Here is a 26,817-nt window from a genome sequence, read left to right as displayed (position 1 = left end):
AGCCCCTGAGATACTAGAAGACTGCTATCATGTCCCCCCTCATCCTTCTCTTCGTTAAACTAGACATCCCCAATTCCAGCAACCTTTCCTTATATGTTTTAGCCTCCAGTCCCCTAATCATACTTTGTTGCTCTTCTCTGCACTCTTTCTAGAGTCTCAACATCTTTTCTACCTTGTGGTGACCAAAACTGGATGCAGGATTCCAAGTGTGGCCTTCCTAAAACTCCTCGCCGGCACACAACCAACTGCAAAGCCGCTGTCACATCTATCTGGGCTAAAGTCTTATTTGCCGAAGGAGAGCCTCTGGCTTTAATAACGTGGGGATAAACATGGCCAGCCCATAAATAATTGATGCGCACATTCCTTTAATATAATTAGTCCCTGGCCCTCCGCCATCTCATTTTCTGCGAAGCTATAATCTGAACTAGATTTGCGCTGAGTTGCCAAGAAGACCCCAAAAAAATAAAAAAATAAAAATGAGTTTCTTCTCTGCAGGGAGAGCAGACCCTTGAAAATTGATGTATCAGCAATCGAAAGCCCCAGTGATGGAAAGGGAAGAACTGGGTGACCGATAGTCGTGTTTATTTATTCCATTTAATTTGTATCCTGCCTTTATTTTAGGAACAACTCCAGGTGGTGTCTCCAACACATCTTCCTCTTCCTATTTTCAACCACAACAATCAACCCTGTAAGATTGGTTGGCCTGAGAGAGAGAGAGAAAGATATTGGCCCAAAGTCACCCAGCTGGCTTTTATACCTAAGGTGGGACTAGAACTCCCAGTCTCCTGGTGATTGGCCCAAAGTCACCCGTCTGGCTTTCATGGCTAAGGCGGGACTAGAACTCACCGTCTCCTGGTGATTGGCCCAAAGTCACTCATCTGGCTTTCATGGCTAAGGCGGGACTAGAACTCATCATCTCCTGGTGATTGGCCCAAAGTCACCCAGTTGGCTTTTATACCCAAGGTGGGACTAGAACTCACTGTCTTCTGGTGATTGGCCCAAAGTCACCCATCTGGCTTTCATGGCTAAGGCGGGACTAGAACTCACCATCTCCTGGTGATTGGCCCAAAGTCACCCACCTGGCTTTCATGCCTAAAAAGGAACTAGAACTCCCAGTCTTCTGGTGATTGGCCCAAATCACCCAGACTTTCATGGCTAAGACAGGACTAGAGCTCACCACCTCCTGGTGATTGGCCTAAAGTCACCCAGCTGGCTTTCCTGCCTCAGGTGGAACTAGAACTTTCAGTCTCCTGGTGATTGGTCCAAAGACACCCATCTGGCTTTAATGTCTAAGGCAGTACTAGAACTCCCAGTCTCCTGATAATTGGCCCAAAGTCACCCAGCTGGCTTTCATGGCTAAGATGGGACTAGAAGTCACCATCTCCTGCTTTCTAGCCTGGTGCCTTAACCACTGAATGAAAGTGGCTTATGAGGGAAATTCTAGGGCTCTGAGAAGGCATTTAACTTTTCCAGCTCAACATGGAGCCCAGAAGATATGGAGCCTGTATACTTCAAGGGGTGAGGGAAACGCTCTCCATATCCATTACTTTACCTGGTGAACGTAAAGTTAAAAACAGCTTCCTCTACGCCAGTCCTTGTATCTTTGCTTTCAACGACCTAATCCTTTGCATCTGCAAAGAATTTCTCTCTGTATTAATCAAATTAAACTGAAGAACAGAGCTCTGGTTAATGCATCATTCCATTTGCTTGTTAAAAAATCCCCAAACATGTAAAAGATGTTCTGGATAAGACATGGCTGATCTTTATTAGGAGGAGGAGGAGGAGGAAGAGGAAAATATGGAAAGAAGCAGAAGAAGAGAGATGTTTTTCTTGCTGTATTTTTTTTTACAAAGAATACGAAAAGCCGCCCATTAAACGGGTAATGATGAAGTATGCAATTGTTTTTCAATTAAGCTAAATGCTCCAGAAATCCAAATATGTGGGGGAAACAAAAAGGATGAGTATGTTGCCCAGTCACCAGGAAAATAGATGCTACGAGGAAACGTGCCATTAATTGCAGTTAGCCAGGAGCTGACACTTAGTCCAATACTGTCTTGAAAAGATCAGCCCATCTATCATTTATTAACCTCATCTTCAGCTGAGGCTGCTTAGCCCTGGGAAAAAGTTCTCGAGTTGAGATAAACTTCTAAAATTAGTCAAAACTCTGGAGATTTTCCTTGATGGGAGGCAGCTGCCTAAGGAGAGATAGCTTAAGACCGTTCCTGGTTAGGGAGAAGGTAGAACTCGAAAGCCTGGATATGGACGAACTTAACAATTCAGTGGGACACTAAAAAAACAAAATTCTTTAACAATTAGTAATAATTCTTATTTCTAGAAGGTTGCGTTTAATTCTTTCCTTTGGAAATTCTTGCAAAAGGTCCTTGTGTCATGGTCCTGTTTTTGGCTTAATGTCATGGTTCTGGCAGATGAAACTCTTCAGAAGAACTTCAAGGTATTGTTTACCTTAAAGAATCTTTATTTGGGAAGCATAGCGTGGGCACTAACACAGTCAAAGCCAAAAACTGGATTCCCCTCCCCTGAGCACATAGTATCAAAGCACAATTCCCTCCTCCAGTTAACAGTCATAAATCACATTCCCCAGTTAGCTTGAAATGCAGGCTTTCCCTCCAGTTCTCCAGCCCACCAATTCTTATCATCTCTTATTTCAATAACCTTGGTTCTCACGCTAGGTTCAGTTTTATTTTGTCTAGCTAAACTCTCCTGCACATTCCTCCCCCCCCCCAGCACCATTTAACTCTAGCTAAGAGTAAAACACAAGAAGAAAAGGTTTCCATCTTTGTCAAAGCAAAAACATCCGATGTTAGCAGCATTGACATCTTGGGTCGTCGGGAAACTGATCAACTCGCAGATGCAGGTTACTCCTTGACTTAAGACCGCCGCTGGGCCCAAAATTTCCATTGCTAAGCAAGGCGGTTGCGAACTTGAGTTTTTGCCCCATTTTACGACCTCTCTTGCGATTGTTGCTAATGTGAATCCCTGCAGTTGTTAAGTTAATCACACGGCTGCTCAGTGAATCTTGCCTCCAGCTGGACTTTGCTTATCAGAAGGGAAATCACGTGGACCCCAGCACATTGCAACCGTCATAAGTACATGCCAGTTGCTGTGCCTCTGAATATGGATCACCTGACCCATGGGGATGCTTCACACTGGTCGTAAGTCTGCAAAAACAGACTTTCTCAATGCTGTTAGAAATTGGAATGGCCGCTAAGAGAACAGTTGCAAATCAAGGACAACTCGTAACGTGATTTGATTAGCTTACACAGGTCATCCTTTTTTTTAAAACCAGGATCTTAACTATCGCATTCCTGTTGGCTATTGCTTCAACCTTGATCCCTTCTGAAGGGTTGACAAGGGTCTGGGGTCCTCTGGATCTGTCGAACTGGCTATTTTTCTTTCAAACTGGGAGTTTATTTCATTTGGGAGAATTTCTGGATGGATAGCTACCTACCTTACTGATAAATAAGGACACCGTCAGGAGTTATCAATTAAATCTATAAGTCGTTAATTTAAATTTAAATCTATAAGACGTGCTTTGGAAAGGAATGAAATTGGTTGGGTTTTTGAGGATACCTTTGGGGCAAGGGGGCGGGAGGGGAATCCTTTAACACTCTTAAGGAATGTTTTTATTACTATGGGATGTGTTTAGCTCAGTCTCATATGAGGAAAACAGAAAGATACACTAAGAAAAGGAAGCAGAATATTGCTGCTCTTCAGGAGAGGTTTTAAAAAAGAGAGAATTATCAGCTCTCTCTCTCCCTCCTCTTAAAAACCACTCAGAGTGTGTCGGAATGGAAGGCTGTAATAAATGTAATGAAAGAAATAAATACACAGGCGCGATCCGATGCAATCTATTATCTTCTGTATCAGAAAACATTTGTCAGGAAATGTCTCTGAAGAGAACTCAAATGGAGAAGATGGGCAACTGCTTAGAGTCTTGCCGAGATTATCATTAAGTTGACATTAACGGTGCTTCCCAAGCAGAGAAGACTGGGGTGTGTGTATTTGTGTGTGTGTGTAGATATGCACACATCCACATCTCTGTATATACTGGTGTTTATACTGGTAAACAGGAACATCTATGGAGATTCTCAGTCAGCCAGATCAGGGGTGTCCCAGGGGTGTCAAGAGGCAACTGGACTTATTTATTTATTTATTTATTTTATTTTATTTTATTTTATTTATTTATTTATTTATTTATGAGACTTATATACCGCTTTAAGTGCAAGCACTCTCTAAGCGGTGTACACCAGTAAGCAATGTATATATATATTTACATTGCCCCCAACAATCTGGGTCCTCATTTTACCTACCCCGGAAGGATGGAAGGCTGAGTCAACCTTGAGCCGGTGAGATTTGAACCGCTGACCTGCTGAACACAGTCAGCTAAAGTGGCCTGCAGTACTGCACTCTAACTGCTGCGCCACCTCGGCTCTTCCTTTGTTTTCCTCTGAAGACGTTTCGCTTCTCATCCATGAGGCTTCTTCAGTTCTTCTTCAGAAATAACATAGAACAAACCCATCAGGACAAGATTCTGAATTGAAAAGGCAAAGACCACTCTTTGGAAGACAGCAAAGTCCACATTTTGGACAGAGAGGACCATTGGTTTGAAAGAGGGCTCCAAGAGGCCATCTAGGCCCAAATTGAACAGCCGTCTCTCAACAGAAGGGGGAGGGATACGACACCACCCATCTCCCATCTATCACACAATCCTTCCAGCACTTCCAAGAAGGCTCCACACCCATTTGCACTACTCAGGTGACCTGAGCACACAGCTAAGCCTCCAAGTGACCTCAGTGACTCTCAGAAAGAATACTAATGATCAGATGACTGCAAGGAATATAAATCCTTCCATTCCCCACCATCCAGTCAGAACTGAAGAAGCTTCTTGGATGAGAAGCGAAACATCTTCAAAGAAAAATAGCCACTTGTACGAAATGGTATAGGGTCTCCTGCTTGAGCAGGGGGTTGGACTAGAAGACCTCCAAGGTCCCTTTCAAGTCTGTTGTTCTGTGTTCTGTATTCTGTATAATGGAAGTAAGTAATATTAGATGGGGGGGAAACCTATTTCCAAAGCATTTCTGCAGTTTGGTTGGTGGCTAAGTCAATGTAAGAAGCCGGAATGTCCAATGTGGTTAAGTTCTTTTTGCCCAGCAAGGACCATTAAACCCCCCAATATATTTCCACCTTCCTTCCTACTACCCTATACCATTTCAGACAAATGGCTATCCAATCTCTTCTTAAAGACTTCCACTGTTGGAGCATTCACAGCTTCTAGAGGCAGGTTGTTCCACTGATTAATTGTTCTCACTGTCAGGAAGTTTCTCCTTAGTTCTAGGTTGCTTCTCTCCTTGGTTAGTTTCCATCCGTTGTTTCTCATCCTGCCTTCAGGGGCTTTGGAGAATAGCTTGACTCCCTCTTCTTTGGGGCAACCCTGAGATATTGGAACACTGCCATCATGTCCCCCCCTCGTCCTTCTCTTCATTAAACTAGACATACCCAATTCCAGCAGCCATTCCTTATATGTTTTAGCCTCCAGTCCCCTAATCATCTCTGTTGCTCTTCTCTGCATTCTTTCTAGAGTCTCAACATCTATTTTACATCGTGGTGACCAAAACTGGATGCCGTATTCTAAGTGTGTCCTTACCAAGGCCTTGTAAAGTGGTGTTAACACTTCACTTGATCTTGATTCTATCCCCCTGTTAATGCAGCCCAGCACTGTGTTGGCTTTTTTGGCAGCTGCGGCACACGGCTGGCGCATGTTCAAGGGATTGTCCATATTTAAGTGATCTCTCTGTCCATTCTGCTGCAGCTTATACCCACCTCTTAATAGCCATACTGTACCTTTTTCAATTTACAGAATAAGAGGACATTAGTCTTTAGCTGGCTGGTGGGACTTTTAATTTAATGGAAAAAGGTTGCTGACAGGGACTATTACTCTTGTTCCCGTAAACAATTGTGTGTAGGCCAAAAGAACCTAATTGATAGACAAAACATTTCCCTTGCTATTCACTCGTCTTTGCATTTGGTTTGCGTTGGTGAAGTCTGGAGACCCCTTGCTGGAGTTGTTCTGTTTTTCCATATGCCACTAAAACCGTTCCAGAATTCCATACGATGCTTAAGAGACCATAATCAAAACTATTTCCCTGAATGAGGAAGATCACGTCTGCCTTTAAAGTTTGCAATTCTTCATTTTATGTAACAGGGGATTTTAATCCGATCAGACGGGAAGGATCTGACTATAATCTACTGTGACAAAACAATGTTACGCAAACTATATCTACTTTCAGCCAGTTCTTAGGAAGGGGACCTCAGGCGTTGTGTAGAAATGGAAGGAAGAAAATGAAAGCTCTCTACAAACACAGGTTCCCCACCACCTGGAAGGGCTGGCATCAGTCTTGATCTCTTGGAAGGGCTGACATCAATCTTGACCATCTCCAAGGGATGGCATCAATATTGACCATCTTGAAGAACTGGCATCAATCTTGATCATCTCCAAGAGCTGGTATCAACCTTGACCATCTCAAAGAACTGGCATCAATCTTGACCATCTCCAAGGGCTGGCATCAACCTTGACCATCTCCAAGGGCTGACATCAATCTTGACCATCTCAAAGAACTGGCATCAATCTTGACCATCTCCAAAGGCTGGCATCAACCTTGACCATCTTGAAGAACTAGCATCAATATTGACCATCTCCAAGGGCTGGCATCAATATTGACCATCTCCAAGGGCTGGCATCAACCTGGACCATCTCCAAGAGCTGGCATCAATATTGACCATCTTGAAGAACTGGCATCAATCTTGATCATCTCCAAAGGCTGGCATCAACCTTGACCATCTCAAAGAACTGGCATCAATCTTGACCATCTCCAAGGGCTGGCATCAATCTTGACCATCTCCAAGGGCTGGCATCAATCTTGACCATCTCCAAGAGCTGGCATCAATCTTGACCATCTCAAAGGACTGGCAATTGTGACCACCTCAAAGGGCTGGCAGCAATCTTGCAAGTTTCAAAGAATGTCTTCTGCTCCCCTGCCTTTACTTTCCAGACAACTATGGAGAGTCCTTTCTGAGGTGCCTTTCCTGCCCTTCTGTGGGCTGAGATGCGTCGTTGTTGCCCAGGAGTGGCTTTTCGTCCTTCTGTGTCCCACGCTTATTCTCACATCCCACTGATGTGGGAAAATAGCCAGATTCACCCTTTCAGAAGCAACGGCCGTTTCAACCTTTCAGCCAGAATTCTTCACTTCTGCAAGAATGCTTTATCGATTGTCCTTTGAAAACTTTTTCCCAGCCCTACGAAGTAGCGCTTAGAGGCCATCAGGAACGCTTCTTTCTGTTTTCCTAAGGAAGTTTTCCAATTTTGTGTCAGAGATGATTCATGCAAGAGCCTACTTTTGAAATGTTTAACAACTTTCGGTCGTGTACTTGGAAGTTAAAAAAAAAAATCCTGCTATGCAGAGAGGCTGGCTGCAGAAGCGATGTTTTTCCTGATTATAATAGTAGCCATCTCTTGCGGTTTTTACAAAGTCGTCTGGTAGTTATCATAAACAGGCTTAAGGATCACATCTATCTACATCAGGGATTCTTAACCTTGGCAACTTTAAGACTTGTGGACTTCAATTCCCAGAATTCCTCAGCCAGCCTCCATTTTGTTTGTTAAAATTAAGACCGGGGTCTTCCAACTTGGCCCTTTGATGACTTGTGGACTTCAGCTCCCGGAATTCCTCAGCCAGCCTCCATTTTGTTTGTTAGATTTAAGACAGGGGTCTTCAAACCTGGCCCTTTGATGACTGGTGGACTTCAACTCCCGGAATTCCTCAGCCACCAAAGTCCACAAGTCTTAAAGTTGCCAAGGTTGAGAACCCCTGATCTACATCTTTTGGCAAAAGTCCCCAACGTGAAGGGAAACAGATTAAACATAGATTCTCAAGGAATTATAACATTAGACATCCAAAAGAGGAGGAGATGAACCTTGATTTTCTCTCAGCGGTGCGTTCTAGAAACCTTTTTATGAGAATACAAAGTTTCATTGGTAACGGTACTCACCCATCTTAGATGGTGGGTGTCTCCAGAAGGAGAATTCTACGGAGGTATATCACGGAATTAAAATATTTCTATGGCTCAGTGAGACATTTATTAAGTGGATTTTGCCCCCAATTTACGACCTGTCTTGCCCCAGTTCTTAAGTGAAACACTGCAGTTCTGAAGTGAGTAACATGGCTCGCTTCCCCACTGACTTTGCTTCTCGGAAGGTTGCAAAAGGGGATCATGTGACCCCGGGACGTTACAACTGTCATAAGTACATGCCAGTTGCCAAGCATTTGAATTTTGATCATGTGACCATGGGAATGCAGCAACGGTCATAAGTGTGGAAAAGCACTGTGAAGCGGTATATAAGTCTAAGTGCTGTTGTTATTATAATGGAGGAAGGAAGTTTTGATGTATAAAGCCCAGAAACGGAGATTCAGAGAGATTTGAGCAAAGTGTCAGCCTGATTTTAAAAGCAGTGTTTCAGAAATCAGATATATTATGGCGTAGGCCAGGGGTAGGCAATCTTGGCTCTTTTATGACTCATGGACTTCAACTTCCAGAATTCTTGAGCCAGCATGGGGAAAACTTTGGCCCCCTCATGACTCATGGACTTCAACTCCCAGAATTCCTCAGCCAGCATGGGGGAACCATGGCTCCTTCATGACTTGCAGACTTCAACTCCCAGAATTCCTGAGCCAGCATGGGGGAACTATGGCCCCCTCATGACTCGTGGACTTCAACTCCCAGAATTCCTGAGCCAGCATGGCTCAGCTTAGAAACCTCTCCCTTTCCCCTCAGCATGGCTGGCTCAGGAATTTTGGGAGTTGAAGTCCACAAGTCATAAAAGAGCCAAGGTTGCCTACTCCTGGTGTAGGCGAAGACTGACGAACGATCCCATGAATCAAAACTTCCGGGAAAGAAATGATGAACTGAAAAACTGTGGCTGAATGAAGTGCCAGCGAGGAAAACTTACTGCTCTCCAGACAAGGAGAACTGTTGAGATCACCCACGTGACTCCGGACGCTTGTTCCTCTCACAGAGAGATTGCAAGACAGCCATCTCCAGCAGGATTAGACCTCTGAGAATTAAAGAAGTAGCTATCTTGCTCAAACCGCAGTTGGCATCTGTATGGACACTACGTTTTCACACTTCCTTTCCTAATCACTTTCAGGAATTGCTTGCTAATTGCTTCTTAACTATAAGGAGTCTTTAGATTGACAGATTTCACAGCCCCAAGTGAATTTCCTTCCATCCTTAGTGAAAGAAGTTTTAAATATGGACTGTTTTGAGAGGGGGGGATAAAGAGCAATAGGGATGTTAAAACTGTTAATTTCGGAAAGTTATGAAAAGATAACTTTTCCAAAGTTAAAAGTTTTGAAAAATTTTGTGAGCAGGGACAAAGAAAAAAAAAATGAAGTCAAGTTTTAGGACGTTATTTGAAGGGATTAAAGATCAAGATAGTTATAAGTAAAAGGAAGAGAGATAAACTTGGTTTATTTGTTCAAGATTAATATAGATATGTTATCTCTGGTAACTCTTAATGAACTTTTGATCAGGCCTGAAAAGATGAGACTTTAAGGATTTGCTTATTGATAAGAGGTGAGATTTGAGGAAAAGAGTTCATTTGTTGTATTTTAACGATAAATTACACAAATTCTTTACACCTGAGATGAAGGAAAGTCATTTCTTTATATATTTCTTCTTTTTTACTCTATCTTTCTCTTTTCTATTTTTATTATTTTCTTTTCCACACTTTTTTCTTTTTATTCTTTTCTCTTTTTTTCTTTTAGTTTGGGTTAGGTTTTATCTTTTTAGTGGTAACGTTTAATAACATTATTATATAAAAATTAGCCGAGGCTGGCATGGTTCTGATTCAAATGCAAGAACGGTGGAATATCTGTCTGGTTTTGTTTTAAGCCAGGGAAATATAAGTCATGAAGGCTTCCTTCAGTACTAAAATGTCATAGTTTTATAATTCAATTCCATCTTAAGATCAAGTAAAGACAATCTCATTTGTTACCATGGATACAAGACATTATTTCCATTCGTTCGTTAGAGGCTTCATACTGGGTATGGAATTAAACTGTAACAGAGTTTTATGTGGAAAATTATCTCAGAAATCTATAAGTATAATGACAGAACTGCCGTTTAAGTTGGCTGGATTTTCATTTCCAGATCCTATCAATTGCAAGATGGCTACTACAATCCAATTGCCGGCATTTAGTGGTCCATATATATATATAATTCGCTGTTTTATTGCCCCTGTTCTAAAAAGGTGGACAAGACCTTTGAAAAGCAAAAAAGAACTGTTGCATATTTTTTTTTAAAAAAAGCATAGAAACCATCTGATGGATGTTTTGCTTGCTTAATTTTTTTTTTAACTTCCAAATATGAGTTCAAGGTTGACAAACACATAAGGTATCCATAACTATCACAGCTGATCAAACATCTTTCCCCGAGTGGATGCAGGCAATTTAAAGTATCTTTATCCTAATTCTCTGAATTAGTTTTTCGATCTCAATTGAGGTCACCCTGCAGAATGGTGAGAATTACTCACTACAGGAAGCCCTTGACTTACCACGGTTTAGTGACTGAAGTTACAGCAGCGCTGAAAAAAGTCACCTATGACTCAACCTACCATGCACAAAAGGGGTGTCAAAAATCTCCTAAGAACAGCAAGAGCCCACAAACCCACAGCCACACTCCGCCAGGAATTATCCAGAACCAAAGACGAGATACAGAAGGACGAGAGGAACAATGTCGTCTACGCCAGGGCTTTTCAACCTTTTCACTCATTGTACCACTTTTAGGATATGGCAACATCCAAGTACCACCAGTCACCTAGCAAGGTGTCAAAAACTTGATGACCAAAAAAAAAAAAAAAGGAAAAAAGTGATAAAGTACAGGTAGTCCTTGACTTACAATAGTTTGCTTAATGACTGTTCGAAGTTACAATGGCACTGAAAAAAGTGCCCCCAAGCCACAGCCGAGCAAGACACCTGCCTGCCCACCCGGCTGCGCTCTTCCTCCTGTACGAAGTTTCCATTGTTGTGAGCATTTCTGTTGAGGATTGGCAGTGAGGGAGGGTGGGGGGTGGGTGTTTGGTTTTTATTCCCCCCGTCTGCTGGGTGGTTGCAGCAGGGTTTGGTCACTTCCCATGACCCTGGAACACTGGGACTGTCATAAATATGAATCAGTTGTCAAGCATCTGAATGTAAATCACAAGACCCTGGAGAGGCTGCAACATTCCAGCTGATCGGCGCTTCTTCTGGGCTCAGCAGAAGCACCAGGATCAGTGCTACTTTTCAGCTGATTGGTGCTTCTTCAGGGCTCAGCAGAAGCCTCAGGATCAGCGCTGAGCTCCAGCTGGATCCTGGCGCTGATCCTGGCGCTTCCCCTGAGCCCTGACAGCCCCAAAGAAGTGCCGATCAGCTGGAAAGCGGCACTGATCCTGGCGCTTCCGCAGAGCCCTGACAGCCCCGCAGCTCCAGCCGTCTCTGGCTCAGGCTTGTGCGGTGCTGCTGTCACTTCAGCTCATTCCCCTCCCCCACTACCACTTTTCTAGGATGGTCGCGTACCACCTGCCAAGTGCCAATGTACCACAGATGGTACCTGTACCACTGGTTGAAAAGCCCTGGTCTACGCAATCCATCACAATCATTGCAATCTGTTCTACGTGGGACAAAGATTGATCCTCCTTGGTGGAATCGAATTCAACCTGTTTTCTCCCTACTTGAGACTTCACAAGCGGTTGATTACAGCCAAACCTGCAGATGTTTCTCCATTCACAAGAACACTAGCCACTTCAACTTCCCACCAAACAAGATCAGAACAGGCCATATTGTGCTTTAGACAGATATACCTGCTGCATGCCTTGGACAGTTTGCTGCAAAAACTGTAGTTGCTGGTCTTTTGTCAAGCTCTCCTCGGTGCGAAACAGCTGGCCCTTCTCTTGCTTGAGAAGCTCCACCTCGTTCCGGTAGGCGTCGAGTTGCCATCGGAGGCTGTCGTTCTCTTCCTTCAGGGCGTAAGCTTGAGCGGCTAAGGCTGAGAGAAGGGACAGACTCGGTAATTAAGATAAAAGAACAAGATATTACGCTGGGGCAAATAAAGGGTCAGAGAGTTGCAGCTGCTCCTGTCAGAGCAATGGGACTTGAGTTAACTTGTGGATTGTGTCCACTTCTGCAGGGCTATAACAGTCTATGAATTAACCAGGGAATGTCCAAGATGAACCGTCCTTTAGATAGGAACTGTCTCTGTCTTTGGAGCTTGTCAAGGTATCGATTTAACAGCTTAACTAGCTTATGTAATGTAAGATGTAATGGTGGGAATGACTCAGCAGAGTCTGTGTCTCTTTAAGAGCCATTGTATAAAGGGTAGGCTCTGCTGATGTGTTCCCTCTCTTCCGTTTCCTGCTGTAATTGCTGTTTGTTGGATCCTGCTGTATTAGAATGTGTATGTGTATTGTTCCTAATGTATGATATTGTAGTTAGTGTAAGATAAACCACCATTTGATACAAGCCACTGTTTACTGTGTTTACTCCTGTGTTATCTTGCGCAATAAGACTGTGCACGCTCTGACAGCGCTCCAGGAGCTTGATTGTTTTCCTGTAGATGTTTCATTACCCAAACTGAGTAACATCATCAGGGCTAGCAGAGAGTCCTAGGTAGCACTGATGATATTACCTAGTTTGGTCATGAAACATCTGCAAGAAAACAAGCAAGCTCAGAGGGCACCAAGGACCCCACAGTCATCGTCGTCCTCCTCCTCCTCCTCCTCTCCACAGAGAGCACCAAGGACCCCTCATTTCAACCCTGAGCTATAAATATTCTCCTTTATTAGGACTTCTCTATCTGGTAGACCCTCCAGACACTCAAATAAACCAGTTTCCATGCAGACTGTAAAACATGGCTGAGGCTTCTAAGAAAACATAATCTAATATTAACCCTTGCTTGGATCCCAAATCTTGATTCAAGCTTGCACACCAAGTAATGTGCTGTTTTTTTTTTGCATTACTTGACAGTTTTTTTATTTTTTTTTAAGCACCAGGGGTTCAATAACTCAATCCTTCTGCCAAATGTTGGCTAACCCAAACTATACTTTATAAGGAAGTCCCTAACCATGGTTTGGTGGGATGTTTGATTTTAGGCAGGAAAGGGGTAAGATTGGCCACCCAAATTAGACCTGAACCAAACACTTTTTCTTCCATTTTATGAAAAAGAAGCTGACCATTAAAACGTATCCAGGATGGTATTTATTTACAGCTTACCGCAGGAATGAATATTTTGAGTTTTTTTAAAAAAATAATATGTTAATTAATTTTCAAAACAAAACACTAAAAGACAAACTTACATAAAAGAAAAAAAGGGAAATGGAATAACAAAACAAACTAAAGGGTGACAAAAACATTTATTTGTTTAATTAATTAATTAGTATATTGTTCACCTCGCTATGGAAAACACCATCAAACAAATATATAACAAAAATGATCTCTGACTTTTTTATAGCATGGAGTTAGTAATACAATATGACCACCTCTCTCTACATTTAACTGAAACAAATATCAATCTTTATAAACTATCTTAAAACATGCCAGTCTTTAAACTACCTTAAAATACTAATAACCCTCATTCTAAAAAAAACCCAGTATTAATATTTTGGAATCGAAATGTTTTACCTGTTATATTACAAACTTTTCAGACCAGTTTATCTTAATTGTTACTCTGGTTCAAGAAAAAAAATATATTGGGGCTGGAATTTTGACTTAGAGTTTAAACATGAAAACTTTAACAGAATAGCAGAGTAATTGAGTTGAAAGGGACCTTGGAGGTCTTCTAGACCAACCCCCTGTTCAGGCAGGAAACCTTATACCATTTCAGACAAATGGCTGTCCAGTCTCTTCTTAAAGACTTCCAGTGTTGGAGCATTCACAGCTTCTGGAGGCAAGTCATTCCACTGGTTAATTGTTCTCACTGTCCGGAAGTTTCTCCTTAGTTCTAGGTTGCTTCTCTCCTTGATCAGTTTCCATCCGTTGCTTCTTGTCCTGCCTTCAGGCGCTTTGGAGAATAGCTTGACTCCCTCTTCTTTGGGGCAGCCCCTGAGATATTGGAAGACTGCTATCATGTCCCCCCTGGTCCTTCTCTTCATTAAATTAGACCTACCCAATTTCTGCAATTGTTCTTCATATGTTTTAGCCTCCAATCCCTTGATCATTTCTGTTGCTCTTCTCTGCACTCTTTCCAGAGTTTTCACATCTTTTTTACATCGTGGTGACCAAAACTGGATGCAGCATTCCAAGTGTGACCTTACCAAGACCTTGTAAAGTGGTATTAACAATTCACGTGATCTTGATTTTATCCCTCTGTTCATGCAGCCTAGCACTGTGTTGGCTTTTTTGGCAGCTGCAGCACACGGCTGGCTCCTATTTAAGCGATTGTCCACTAGGACTCCAAGATCCATCTTGCAGTTACTACCATTGGGCCAAACAACCAAGCTCAGAGAACACCAAGCACTCCACAGTTCAACTCTGACCTATGAATTTTCTCCTGTATTGAAAGTCTGATTTGAACAGATTTGTTCGTTGGAATCCAGCAACTTTAATGGTATATTGGCAGGATAGATATTAGGCAGATCTCCTAGATCAGTGTTTCTCAACCTTGACCATTTTAAGGCATGTGGACTTCAACTCCCAGAATTCCACAGCCAGCAATGCTGGCTGTGGAATTCTGGGAGTTGGAGTCCACATGCCTTAAAATGGTCAAGGTTGAGAAACACTGTCCTAGATCCAATCTCCAGCCCTGCTTATATTATTTTTTAAACATTGCCCATCTGACTCTAAGACTTAAAACCCAAAGCGAAACCTTGCCCAACAACGTTAGTCTGTCTTTTGAGTTCCATTGAAACGACAACGGCGGAACAGAATAAAAACATATAAAATGCAAAGGGCTGGGAAAATGTTGGCACCACAGAAGCATTACCGCATTAAGTCGCATTGAAAGGCACTTAAGTCATTTCCTATGGAAGCTTCCTTTGGCTCCTTTTTCAATTTAAAATGGCAGTTTTATTATCGTGACGGATAGCAGGTGTTTGTGGAAAAATCGATTAGTATGCAGAGATGAAAATTACATTTAGCAAATGAATTGCGCCCGTCTGCGGTGTAGGCTGGAGTTTGTGTTCGCAAAAGGCGGGAGACTGTAAGGCAGCACTATTTAAATAAATTATTTTGGTATAAATATGCATAGGGATGAAAAATGTCTTCTCTTCCAGCATGGTACAAAGACTACTACAACTTGCAAACTTTTCCATTTGTTTCCTCAAACGTGGCTGCCACGAGCTTTAGCTTAGCAAATATTTTGCCAAGTTTAATCTGGGATCATAACCACATCACATCCTTTATCAAGAAGCCGTAACTGAATGCATCATCACAAACAACCCTTTGAGCGTTTGTAATCAAAGGCACATTATTTATTCCACTCTTCATGATATAATTGTCATACAGCATACTACGCCATAAGACCATGGGAAGGAATTACAATTATTTCATTTCCAACAGTGGGAACTTTAAAAAAATAAATCTGACTTCTTTAAGAGTCAATTGTCCCTTTAGAAAACAGAAAGTAGAATGTCGGAATATTTGCTTTACAAGGGTCTTCCTCAATCAAAAATGAAATTCAAAAATGAAATTCAATGGTGAAAAAAAGCAAGGTTCTACATTTAGGCAAGAAAAACCAAATGCACAGGTATAGTATAGGGGTACCTTGCTCAATAGTAGTAACTGTGAGAGGGATCTCAGAGTCCTAGTGGACAATCACCTAAACGTGAGCCAGCAGTGTGCTGCAGCTGCCAAAAAGGCCAACACAGTGCTGGGCTGCATTAACAGAGGGATAGAACAAGATCACGTGAAGTGTTAATACCACTTTACAATGCCTTGGTAAGGCCACACTTGGAATACTGCACCCAGTTTTGGTCACCACAATGTAAAAAAGATGTCAAGACTCTAGAAAGAGTGCAAAGAAGAGCAACAAAGATGATCAGGGGACTGGAGGCTAAAACATATAAGGAACGGTTGCTGGAATTGGGTATGTCCAGTTTAATGAAGAGAAGGATGAGGGGGGATATGATAGCTGTGTTCCAATATCTCAGGGGCTGCCCCAAAGAAGAGGAAGTCAAGCTATTCTCCAAAGCACCTGAACACAATACAAGAAGCAACAGATGGAAACCGATCAAGGAGAGAAGCAACCTGGAACTAAGGAGAAACTTCCTGACAGGGAGAAAAATTAACCAGTGGAACAACCTGCCTCCAGAAGCGGTGAATGCTCCAACACTGGAAGTTTCTAAGAAGAGACTGAACAGCCATTTGTCTAAAATGGTATAGGGTTTCCTGCCTGAGCAGGGGGTTGGACTAGATGACCTCCAAGGTCCCTTCTGAATCTGTTATTCTTCTCCTTCCTTCCTTCCTTTTTTCCTTCCTTTTTTCCTTCCTTCCTTCCTTCCTTCCTTCCTTCCTTCCTTCCTTCCTTCCTTCCTTCCTTCCTTCCTCCCCTCCTTCCCTTCCTCACTTCCTTCCTTCCTTCTCCAACACTGGAAGTTTTTTAGAAGAGATTGGACAGCCATTTGTCTGAAATGGTATAAGATTTCCTGCCTGAGCAGGGGGTTGGACTAGATGACCAACTTCCAGTGTTTTCTTTGACGACGTTTCCCTTCTCATCCCAGAAGCTCCTTTAGCTCTGACTGGATCGTGGGGAATGATTTGTGAAATATACTGGGTTTCCGTCTTTGGAATATATGATCTAGGTTTGCTACTGACTGGGTCTCAGCTTTAAGGAGGGGCTGGTAAAAAGTTAAATGATGGAAAACAGGCTCTTTCTATGTCTAAATATCAGTTATCCTTGCCAGAGAACAGGAGAGAGTGACAAGAATTTACCACTTCATCGAGATGTGGATTTGGAAGCTGTATCCTCATCCCAGGAGAATTGAGGCTGATGGAAAAGAGAGAATTAAACAGTTCTAAATTCACAGCCCGTTCTTCATCTCTAGCAGGCTACAAAGATTCTTTTGCCCGAAATAAAATGCAATGTAAATTATCTCATATTTTAAATGGCAGGTATGGGCTCATGTCACTCACTTACACCTAATCAGAGAGTAGAGCTGAGCTAGATAATACATTCAAATGCCTTTAAGATCATTTAAATGAGAACCCAGTGTATGACTGTACAAAACAAAAAAAGCAACAACTTGCAAGCTGCCGCGACAATTTAGAAAAATGGTATTAATAAGATGCTGAAATTAATTACGCAGATGAGGTGGAGGTCTTCGGATTATTTTTAAAATAGTTCCTTTCCCTCATTTGCTTTTTTTGGGGGAGGGGGGATTTGAATGGAATTGTGGGAAGCTTACCAGCCATCTCTCCACACCAAATGAAAGAATGAAAGAATGGAAGAATGAAAGAATGGAAGAATGAAAGAATAACGTGATTTGGCTAATGCACGATGGAGACCGATGTGGGAGTTCCCACCTTTAAAACCGAAAGAGAATGGTGTAACCTCTGGAACACCAAGACACTGCGCATTGTACAGTTGTGTTGATTTTTCACACATGTACAAATATGGAGACACCTGAATAGACTCAGGACAGAACCAGGCAAAGCTCTTTCAGTGGGAAACAGCCGAGAGCCCACAAAGATATCTATCCCATTACAATTCTGTGGCTGCTAATGGTGATCTTATTGTGGTTTTATCTTGGTTTAATATATTGGCTCCTGTGTTGTATTGTTCATGTGTCATATATGTGTGTGTGTGTATGTATGTGTGTGTGTGTGTGCGTGTGTGTATTTGCTCATGGTTTGTTTGAACTAAATATCTGTGATTCCATGATCTCTGCAGATGCCATACACTAAATGAATAAACACATCTATCGTACACTCGAAATCCCTGGATGCTTTGCATCAACCACCGGCCCCCGACCGTATCAGTGAAAAACCCGTGACAAAGAGATTGTGCAGATTAATCTTTCATTCACGATGGCCATCCGTTCATTCACCTATCCAAGAACCGATTAAAAGGATTATCTGAACAATAGCAAACCAATATTCGCAAATGTCAGGTTTGAATTAGGCTAAAGATTAAGACTTAGCCAAGAGAAAGGCTATCAAGACACAGCAGGGAAAGAAAAAGAAAGAAAGAAAGAAAGAAAGAAAGAAAGAAAGAAAGAAAGAAAGAAAGAAAGAAAGAAAGAAGAAAGAAAGAAGGAAGGAAGGAAGGAAGGAAGAAAAAAGAAAGAAAGAAGGAAGGAAGGAAGAGAAAGAAAGAAGAAAAAGTAAGAAAGAAGGAAGAAAGGAAGATAAAGAAAGAAGAAGGAAGGAAGAAAAAGAAAGAAAGAAAAAGAAAGAAAGGAAGGAAGAAAGAAAGAAAAAAAGAAAGAAGGAAGGAAGAGAAAGAAAGAAAGAAGAAAGGAAGGAAGAAAGGAAGATAAAGAAAGAAAGAAGAAGGAAGGAAGGAAGAAAAAGAAAGGAAGGAAGGAAGAAAGAAAGAAAAAAGAAAGAAGGAAGGAAGGAAGAGAAAGAAAGGAAGGAAGGAAGGAAGGAAGAAAAAGAAAGGAAGGAAGAAGAAAGGAAGGAAGAAAGGAAGGAAGAAAGGAAGATAAAGAAAGAAAGAAAGAAGAAGGAAGAAGAAAGGAAGATAAAGAAAGAAGGAAGGAAGGAAGGAAGGAAGGAAGGAAGGAAAAGAAAGAAAGAATAAAGAAGACAGGAAGGAAGAAAGGAAGATGAAAGAAAGAAAGAAAGAAAGAAAGAAAGAAAGAAGAAAGAAAGAAGAAAGGAAGATAAAGAAAGAAGGAAGGAAGAAAGAAAGAAAGAAAGAAAAAAGAAAGAAAGAAAGAGAAACAGTCAGAATCCAAAACGAATAAATATTTGAAGTGACTACACAAGCAACATAAATAGCAATCTCAACAAAGGACTCTGTGTCATAATGTCAGGCAACATGGTGCCACAAGAACCAATTAGTCTAAAGCTCAAAGATAAGTACTTGTGCTGAATAATATCCAACAATGGAGCAGGAATATCCTATTCAGATGGAAACGTTATATGGAAGTATTGTCATACGAAGAAAAGGCTTTCAAAAAAAAATTCATTAATGCATTCTGAAATGTCTGAACAAATCGTAAAGCTGAACCCATTAAATCAAATCTATTTTTTCCTGAATGGTTAATTCTATTGTTATAGTAGCTTCAAGGCCAAATCCATCCCACATGAAAATAAGCACTTTCTGATCTCCTAAGTCTCCATGGCAACTCTAATAGTATGTGGGAAGAATTTGTAGGAAATAACCAGGCTGAGCCTCAGGGAGGGAGGGGTCAAACACGTCATGGAGTTCCTTCTTCAGTTCCTTCACACCTGCGAGAGACCTGAGTCCAGCCCAGCTTGAATTCCACTGACTCTTCTCTACCGCCAATTTGCTTTGACTGTTAGTAGTTCAGATTCTTGTAGCGAGCATAAGCTTGCAATAAACATTTATATTCAGAAAAGGCAGACACAGTCACACTCCTCTGTCCATTAATGATTCCCCTTTGGAGATGGCTATCAGCATCAAATTCCTGGGTGTGCAGTTAACAAGTAGGCTGGCTTAGTCACTCAACAGCAAGACGGCTACATTTTCTACGTCGCATGATAAAAGCACATCTTCCTTCCCCTGTCCTCACCACTTTCTACACAGAGACGATTGAGAGCATCCTGTCATACAGCATCACAGTCTGGTTTGGAAGCATCCCTGCTTCAGACAGGAAGGCGGTGCAGAGAGTGGTGAGGACAGCAGAAAAGATCATTGGCAGTTCCCTCCCTTCCATGCAGGACATGGCATGCAAGATTGTCTGGGACACTACACAACCTCTTCACGACCTGTTTTCCTTGTTACCTTCTGGGAGGGGGGGGGCTTCGTGGTATCCAAAGCAAAACATCCAGATTCAATCACAGTTTTGTTCCATACAGTATTAACCTTGTGAACTCTCAAGCTTCCTGCTTCTGTTATGTATCCAAGATGGACAGTGATTAATATTTATATGTTGCTTATATGTAAGGCTGTAGATTGTATACATATGTTGTATATAGTATGTTTAAATGTGTGTTATGTACGTGTACACTTTGAGAGCAAGCAACTAAATTTCATTTTTAATGTGTGCCATTAGTAAAAAAATGACAATAAAGCTTATCTCTCTCTCCCTCTCATCTATCTGTCTGTCTGTCTGTCTGTCTATATCTATCTATCTCTATCTCTATCTCTATCTCTATATCTGTCTCTCTATCTATCTCCTGAAGGCAGCATTTAAAACAAACAAACGGGCACCCCACCGCACAGCAAAAAATCACAACCCCCCACAAGAAACCACACCATGCCCTGACAACAACAGCCAGCCAAACAAACAAACCGAAACCAGACCATGGCGCAGAGGCAACCCAACGAACAAACAGACACCATTTTCATCACACAGATGATACTTATAACACTAAGGACTGCATGGCCCAGCAACAACAACCAGCCAATCAAACAGCCCGAAACCAGACCGTGCCTCAGAAACATCCGGACAAATAACACCCACACCGATTTACACATCACATAAAAAGGTATTTAAAGGCCAGTGCTCTGACAGACGAGCACAAGTCAAAGCACACTCAAGATGTCCGTCCCTCCCGAATGGAGACGAAACGTCTGCAGCCAAATCACCAAGCTCGGAGATCAACTCAACAGCCTAACTACCATCTCGAGCTACTAATATCCCCCCCCCAAAAAGCTATAATTCCATTCTCTCTAAAATACAACTGCTCCCCTCTTCTTTTCTTTTTTTTCCCTTTTGTTTCTTCTTCAGTGGTTTGATTGCTTTCTTGGAGTTACACTTGGAGAGCACTAGACATCTGGCGAAGTAAAACTGCTCAACAAGACATTTTGCAAAGTATGGAAACAGTAGTCATAATTATATTATCTTCAGTGATGTGCTAAATGACAAAGGGAGATAAAGAGGGAGACGGCGAAAAAGAGTCCAGAAGATTGCCCCACACTTCAGGCGTGAGTTTTTTGTATTTTTTTTTAAGAAACATTTTCGTTTAAAAGGTTAATTCATCAGTGGGCGATGTTTTATTCTCATCCAGAAATTGCAGGAAAATTTTCCTCAACTCTTCAAGTGCCATTAATCAAATGTAAAGTGCTTTGCCGCTCTTCAGAGGAGAAATGGAGCTGTTTGGGGCCATCTCATGAGGTGATTAATAATGAAGAATGTGGGGGGAAAAATGCCTACAGTGTATTTTGCTTAAATTATTATGTTTCTGTTGTCTTCCAGCCATAAATCACCAACTATGAGGGAAATCTTCTTAAGGAGCTCGGGATTGAAGAAAAAATAAATCTCTCTCCCCGTCAGAACTGAGTTTCTCCAGGCTACTTGTCAAGGTGTTTCTCAACCTTGACAACTTTAAGATGGGTGGACTTCAACTCCCAGAATTCCCCAGCCAAATCCACTCATTTAAAGTTGCCACGGTTGAGCAACATTGCCTTACAGCAACTTGACCCTTTTATGACTTCTGGACCAACTCCCAGAATTTCTCAGCCAGCGTGAGGGAACTATGACCCTTTGATGACTTGTGGACCTCAACTCCCAGAATTCCTCAGCCAGCGTGAGGGAACTATGACCTTTTGATGACTTGTGGACTTCAACTCCCAGAATTCCTCAGCCAGTGTGAGGGAATTATGACCCTTTATGACTTGTGGACTTCAACTCCCAGAATTCCTCAGCCAGCGTGAGGGAATTATGACCCTTTATGACTTGTGGACTTCAACTCCCAGAATTCCTCAGCCAGCGTGAGGGAACTATGACCCTTTGATGACTTGTGGACCTCAACTCCCAGAATTCCTCAGCCAGCGTGAGGGAACTATGACCCTTTGATGACTTGTGGACCTCAACTCCCAGAATTCCTCAGCCAGCGTGAGGGAACTATGACCCTTTGATGACTTGTGGACTTCAACTCCCAGAATTCCTCAGCCAGTGTGAGGGAATTATGACCCTTTGATGACTTGTGGACTTCAACTCCCAGAATTCCTCAGCCTGGCTGAGGAATTCTAGGAGTTGAAGTCCACAAGTCATAAAAAAGCCAAGTTTGAAGACCCCTGCCTTGGAGAGACCTTGTGAATTTAAACTTTTCTCTTTGACTGCCATTTTCTCCAGTTATAAATCTCAACTGCTTAAGAAACATTACCTCGGTTTCCAAAATGATTCCCTTTATAAAATTGGGAATTCGAGATGTTGAAAAAAAAATCACAAATGATCCTTGGGCAACCGATGTTAAGTCTTTGGTTCTTGGCCTTAATATTTTATTTAGGCTTCCTTCTGGATACTGTAGAGAGTTTTTACCAAACACAACGATTTGTTCTTGTGCCATTTTTGTGAGACAGTGCTTTTTTTTTTAGTGGCATATGGAAAGCTTGTGGATTGTGTTGCTCACATTAGATGTGTTTGCACCAGATTCCCTGAGACAGCAACATCAGTTTGGATCCGTAAATAAATATGCATTTAGAAGCGTGATTGATTTGGTTGGTGATATTGAAAGACTGGGAAAAGGATATGGGGTGCTAAAGCATCCTGAATGACATTTTGTATTATTATTATTATGATGATGATGATATGAGTGACTCATAGAAAAAACTGAAAGAAAAAGAAATAGGTGAAAGAATTGGTAGGAATTCTGCATGGGAAAAAAAAGCATGAGTAGATCATTCACCTAAAAAATTTGAAAAATAGATGCAAGGAAGGATGATATCTATGGAGATTCTCCATCATCCAGGTCATGGTTGTCCCAAAGCTGCTTTTTTCAAGAGGCAACTGGACTGTCTTATTTTTCTTTGAAGATGTTTTGCTTCTCATCCAAGAAGTTTCTTCAGCTCTGAAGCTGAGAGAAGCTGAGAGCTGAAGAAGCTTCTTGGATGAGAAGCGAAACGTCTTCAAAGCAAAACAAAAAAGTCCAGTTGCCTTGTGAAAAAGCACCTTTGGGATAAGAAAGGATGATGTGGAAACTGCTTGGAACTGACTGAGACAGGGGAATGTGAGATTATGCTAATAGGAAGAATGAAAAAGGATGCTTGATGGGATGATAGAAAGACAAACTGACCATCAACAGGCACAGAGAGAAAAACAATATCTACACACCATTCAAAAGAGAGAATCCAAAAGCCAGCAAAGAAACAGAAAAATTAAAACACCTCCCCACCAGCAATTAACACCCATTTGCAAACATATGATTTTTTTCTTAAGCTTCGAACTTAAGAACGTATGATTTTTGCAAACATATGATTTTTTTTCTTAAGCTTCGATTTCAAATATTCGAAATAACAACGTCTCTTTGTTCCTCTGTTTTGCCATGAAGCAGGGGGGAAACCACGTTAAAAGCGTAACACTTGTTTTAAAATCAAGCCTTGAAATTTAGCGTGGCTATTGACTATTTTCAAAGACCGCGTGGGAAATTTCACACACTCATACAGACACGCTCTCTACTTGAGGCTAAACATGCCACCCAAACTATAAATGTTATTTTCAATACATTCTCGGGCCAAACGAGCAAGGAATTTTAATTGGAAACCAAAGATTTTGGACTGTTTCCTCTGGAGATATTTTGACAGTTCTACAACAATAAGCCAAATGTAGTTCCAGAGCTCACCATTATATGAAAAAGGAGACAGATATTTTAAAATAGGTCCAAGCTAATGGATTTCGTCTATCAAAACGTGTCTATTCTTGTACGCTGATTCTCCAGCCTTCTGGTGTTATTGATAAAGTATTCAGACAGTGTGCCATCTTCATTGCTAGCTCCCTTTAATTTTCCCAAATCCATGATTTTATTTTTATTTATGGCAGGTAAGATAAATTAATGTTACCCTCCCCACTCTCAAAGAAAATAATAAAAAATGTGGTTATTATTATAACGGAAGGCAAACATATCTTTTTTCTGAAATGCTATTCTGTCAAGGCAAGACCACCCCACCATTGTTTTTCAATATTTTTAAAGAACTGTTTTAATTCTGGGTCTTGGCTATAAATTTTGCGCAGGCCCGAACCCCCTAAACATATTTTAGCATCTTGTCAAGATGAGAGACTTGAGCATCGATAAAAATGACACTAAAATAAATGTAAATTTAGATTGCTGTCACAAGTGGCTGCTTGCTTTTGTGAAGATGTTAGGTTGCTATAGAGTTTTCCATAGCAACCTTGCATCTTATTATATAAATAATCCCTTTGGTGTCCTTAAAGCCTGCTAAGAACAGGATTAAATCTATTCTCATATGTAATGATCCTGCATTAAAACTTATCAAGATGAAAAACCAGAAAACATAATAAACCGTAATCTAGATAATAGCATTTCTGGCAGTTCAAAGGCATCGTGGCATCACAGGCATTGCAAAACAGTTTGCAGTTAGCTAGTTATATATATATATATATTTTGCAAAAACCTTCATTAAATATATCCTCTCGAAAGTTCTATTTCTTTCTTTCAATTCTCTTTTTTTTTTTAAAGGATCCAAAACGTTAATAAAACTTTCAGCGCTGTGATAAATTGAATGAATCAGATCTTGGCCTTTGATATGCTGAAGAGAGGAGACAGTGAAAAAGCTTTATTGCTTGGGTGGATTATGATCACATAAATATAAAGAATGTTTAGCTCTGGGCTCTGCCTCTTAATTTTAATTATATTTGTGCTGTTGTCGGCCATTTCTCCTTTGGTCCAAGGCAATACAGTTATTCTTAAGCTTCAGATCCCTCCTTCAGATGGAATTAGAATAGAGCTGGATGGGACCTTGGAGGTCATCTAGTCCAGCTACCTGCTCAAGCAGGAAACCCTATACCATCTCAGACAAGTGACTGTCTAGCCTCTTCTTAAAAATATCCAGTGATGGAGCACCTACAACTTCTGGAGGCAAGCTGTTCCACTGGTTAATTGTCCTCACTGTTAGGAAGTTTCTCCTTAGTTCCAGGTTGCTTCTCTCCTTGATTAGTTTCCACCCGTTGTTTCTTGTCCTGCCTTCAGGTGCTTTGGAGAATAAGTTGACACCCCCCCCCCCTATTCTTTTTGGCAGCCCCTTAGATTTTGGAAGACTGCTATCATGTCACCCCTACTTTTTTTGTCTAGACTAGTCAAACCCAATTCTTGTAAATGTTCTTCATATGTTTTTGTCTCCAGGCCTTTAATCATCCTAGCTGCTCTTCTCTGCACTTTTTCCAAAATCTCAACCTCTTTTTTGTAACGTGGTGAGCAAAACTGGATGCAGCGTAATCCCGGTGTGGTCTTACGAAGGCTTTATAAAGCGGTACTAAGACTTCACGTGATTTTGATTCTATGCCTCTGTTTACATATGGATTTGCTTGGTCTAGAGAAGAAGTGGACCGTAGTGAAATTCTGCACAACATTTGTGCCCGGAACAGCAGGTTTTGTACATCCCTGTGGCTAAACTACATCTGCTACCATCCATCACCGTGGACCCAACTTGGCAGGAGAGGAGCAGCTGAGTAACATCTGGAAGGCTGCAGATTTGCCAGACTCAAAACAGGAAGTGTTAAAGGATGCACCCTGTAAGATTTTTGAAGTACAGAGATTAAAAAGCAACGAGAAGAAAAATGAACCAATACCCTCCAGAATTAAAGGCTTGCAAAAAAAAAAATGATTAAAAAATGGCTCATTGATAATAACCAGAGATTGAAATTATATATCATAATGACACGTCGTGTCTTTCTAAGGAAAGCAGTGGAAAGCTTCAACTGAAAAGCCCTTCAGCCAGGGAGCCCATACAGTGAAGTAGAACATTCTCAAGTTATGAAAATCAGAATTTCTACTGGTTTTGAAATAACTCAGAAGGATGTTGCCAAGATATGGTTTGCTATAGCAAGGTTATCTTTGAATGGCTATAGTTATAGGAAGCTGGTGCTTATTTTGAGACAATCAGTCCCATAAGCATCGTAAAGCTAGGATCCTAAACCCATAGGGGCCACACAGCTCTTGATTGATCCAAATTAGCTTGGGAAATTTTCCAAGGACAATTTTGCCTGAATTGAATTTCAATATATTAGCTTCCATTCCGTCATCCTGATGTAGCAATTTTCTTGCATCATCTAGATTGAATTTAAAAAAAGAAGGAACAGAACTGGATACCATGCATATAGATATAATAAGTAGTAAACGCTCAAATGCCATGTATAAAACATGGGAAATTAGATAAAATCCAGAGAGACATCAATACATTATGCATTTGCTTCTGACTCTATTTTGTAAATGTCATCCAGGTGAGCACAGAAATACAAATGAAAAAATCTCCAACTATTTGGTCTTGAAAGCTATCGAGAAGTCTAGAAGCCTACACTGAACAGCATTCTCCATCTCTGATCATCCCAAAGTTGACCCAGATATTTTCAATGCCAAAGTCAACCCTAAGTCCCTAAATGTGGAAAACTAATTTCACATTTAGAGTTCCTGGTGTTGACTACTGTAGGAGAAGAGAAGATAGAGCCTGGGGTCGGAGTCAAAACAGGAAACAGCCTGGAATCATTACATTCCCACAAATGGTCCAAGTTCAACCTCTCTTGGATTCTGTTGAGTCTTATTAAGTGGCAATTTAGTGCTGACCCTTAATTGACTAGAATAGATTCTTGTGTCTAGGCATCAGCAATGGATCATCTTAACTGGAATTTAATGTATGGTCCTGATCCTTCACATACGACAGCTACTCGCTTAAAAATTTCCTTTT

General features: G+C 41.3%; 1 protein-coding gene across 4 annotated transcripts in view; it reads right to left on the bottom strand.

Annotated features, from left to right (window-relative positions):
• The window catches only part of ENOX1 (ecto-NOX disulfide-thiol exchanger 1), a 383,175-nt gene that overhangs the window by 28,089 nt on the left and 328,269 nt on the right, over window positions 1-26,817 (bottom strand). For all 4 annotated transcript variants that reach the window (XM_039366738.1, XM_039366740.1, XM_039366739.1 and 1 more), the window contains one exon: window positions 11,915-12,099. In XM_039366738.1, coding sequence (XP_039222672.1) covers window positions 11,915-12,099 — 185 coding nt within the window. The remainder of the gene's footprint in view (window positions 1-11,914; window positions 12,100-26,817) is intronic.

This window comes from Crotalus tigris, unplaced genomic scaffold, assembly GCF_016545835.1.
Source record: "Crotalus tigris isolate CLP2741 ecotype Arizona unplaced genomic scaffold, ASM1654583v1 scf7180000020351.1464749751:1500972, whole genome shotgun sequence".
Taxonomy (NCBI): Eukaryota; Metazoa; Chordata; class Lepidosauria; order Squamata; family Viperidae; genus Crotalus; species Crotalus tigris.
This window is presented reverse-complemented; position numbering and strand designations above follow the sequence as displayed.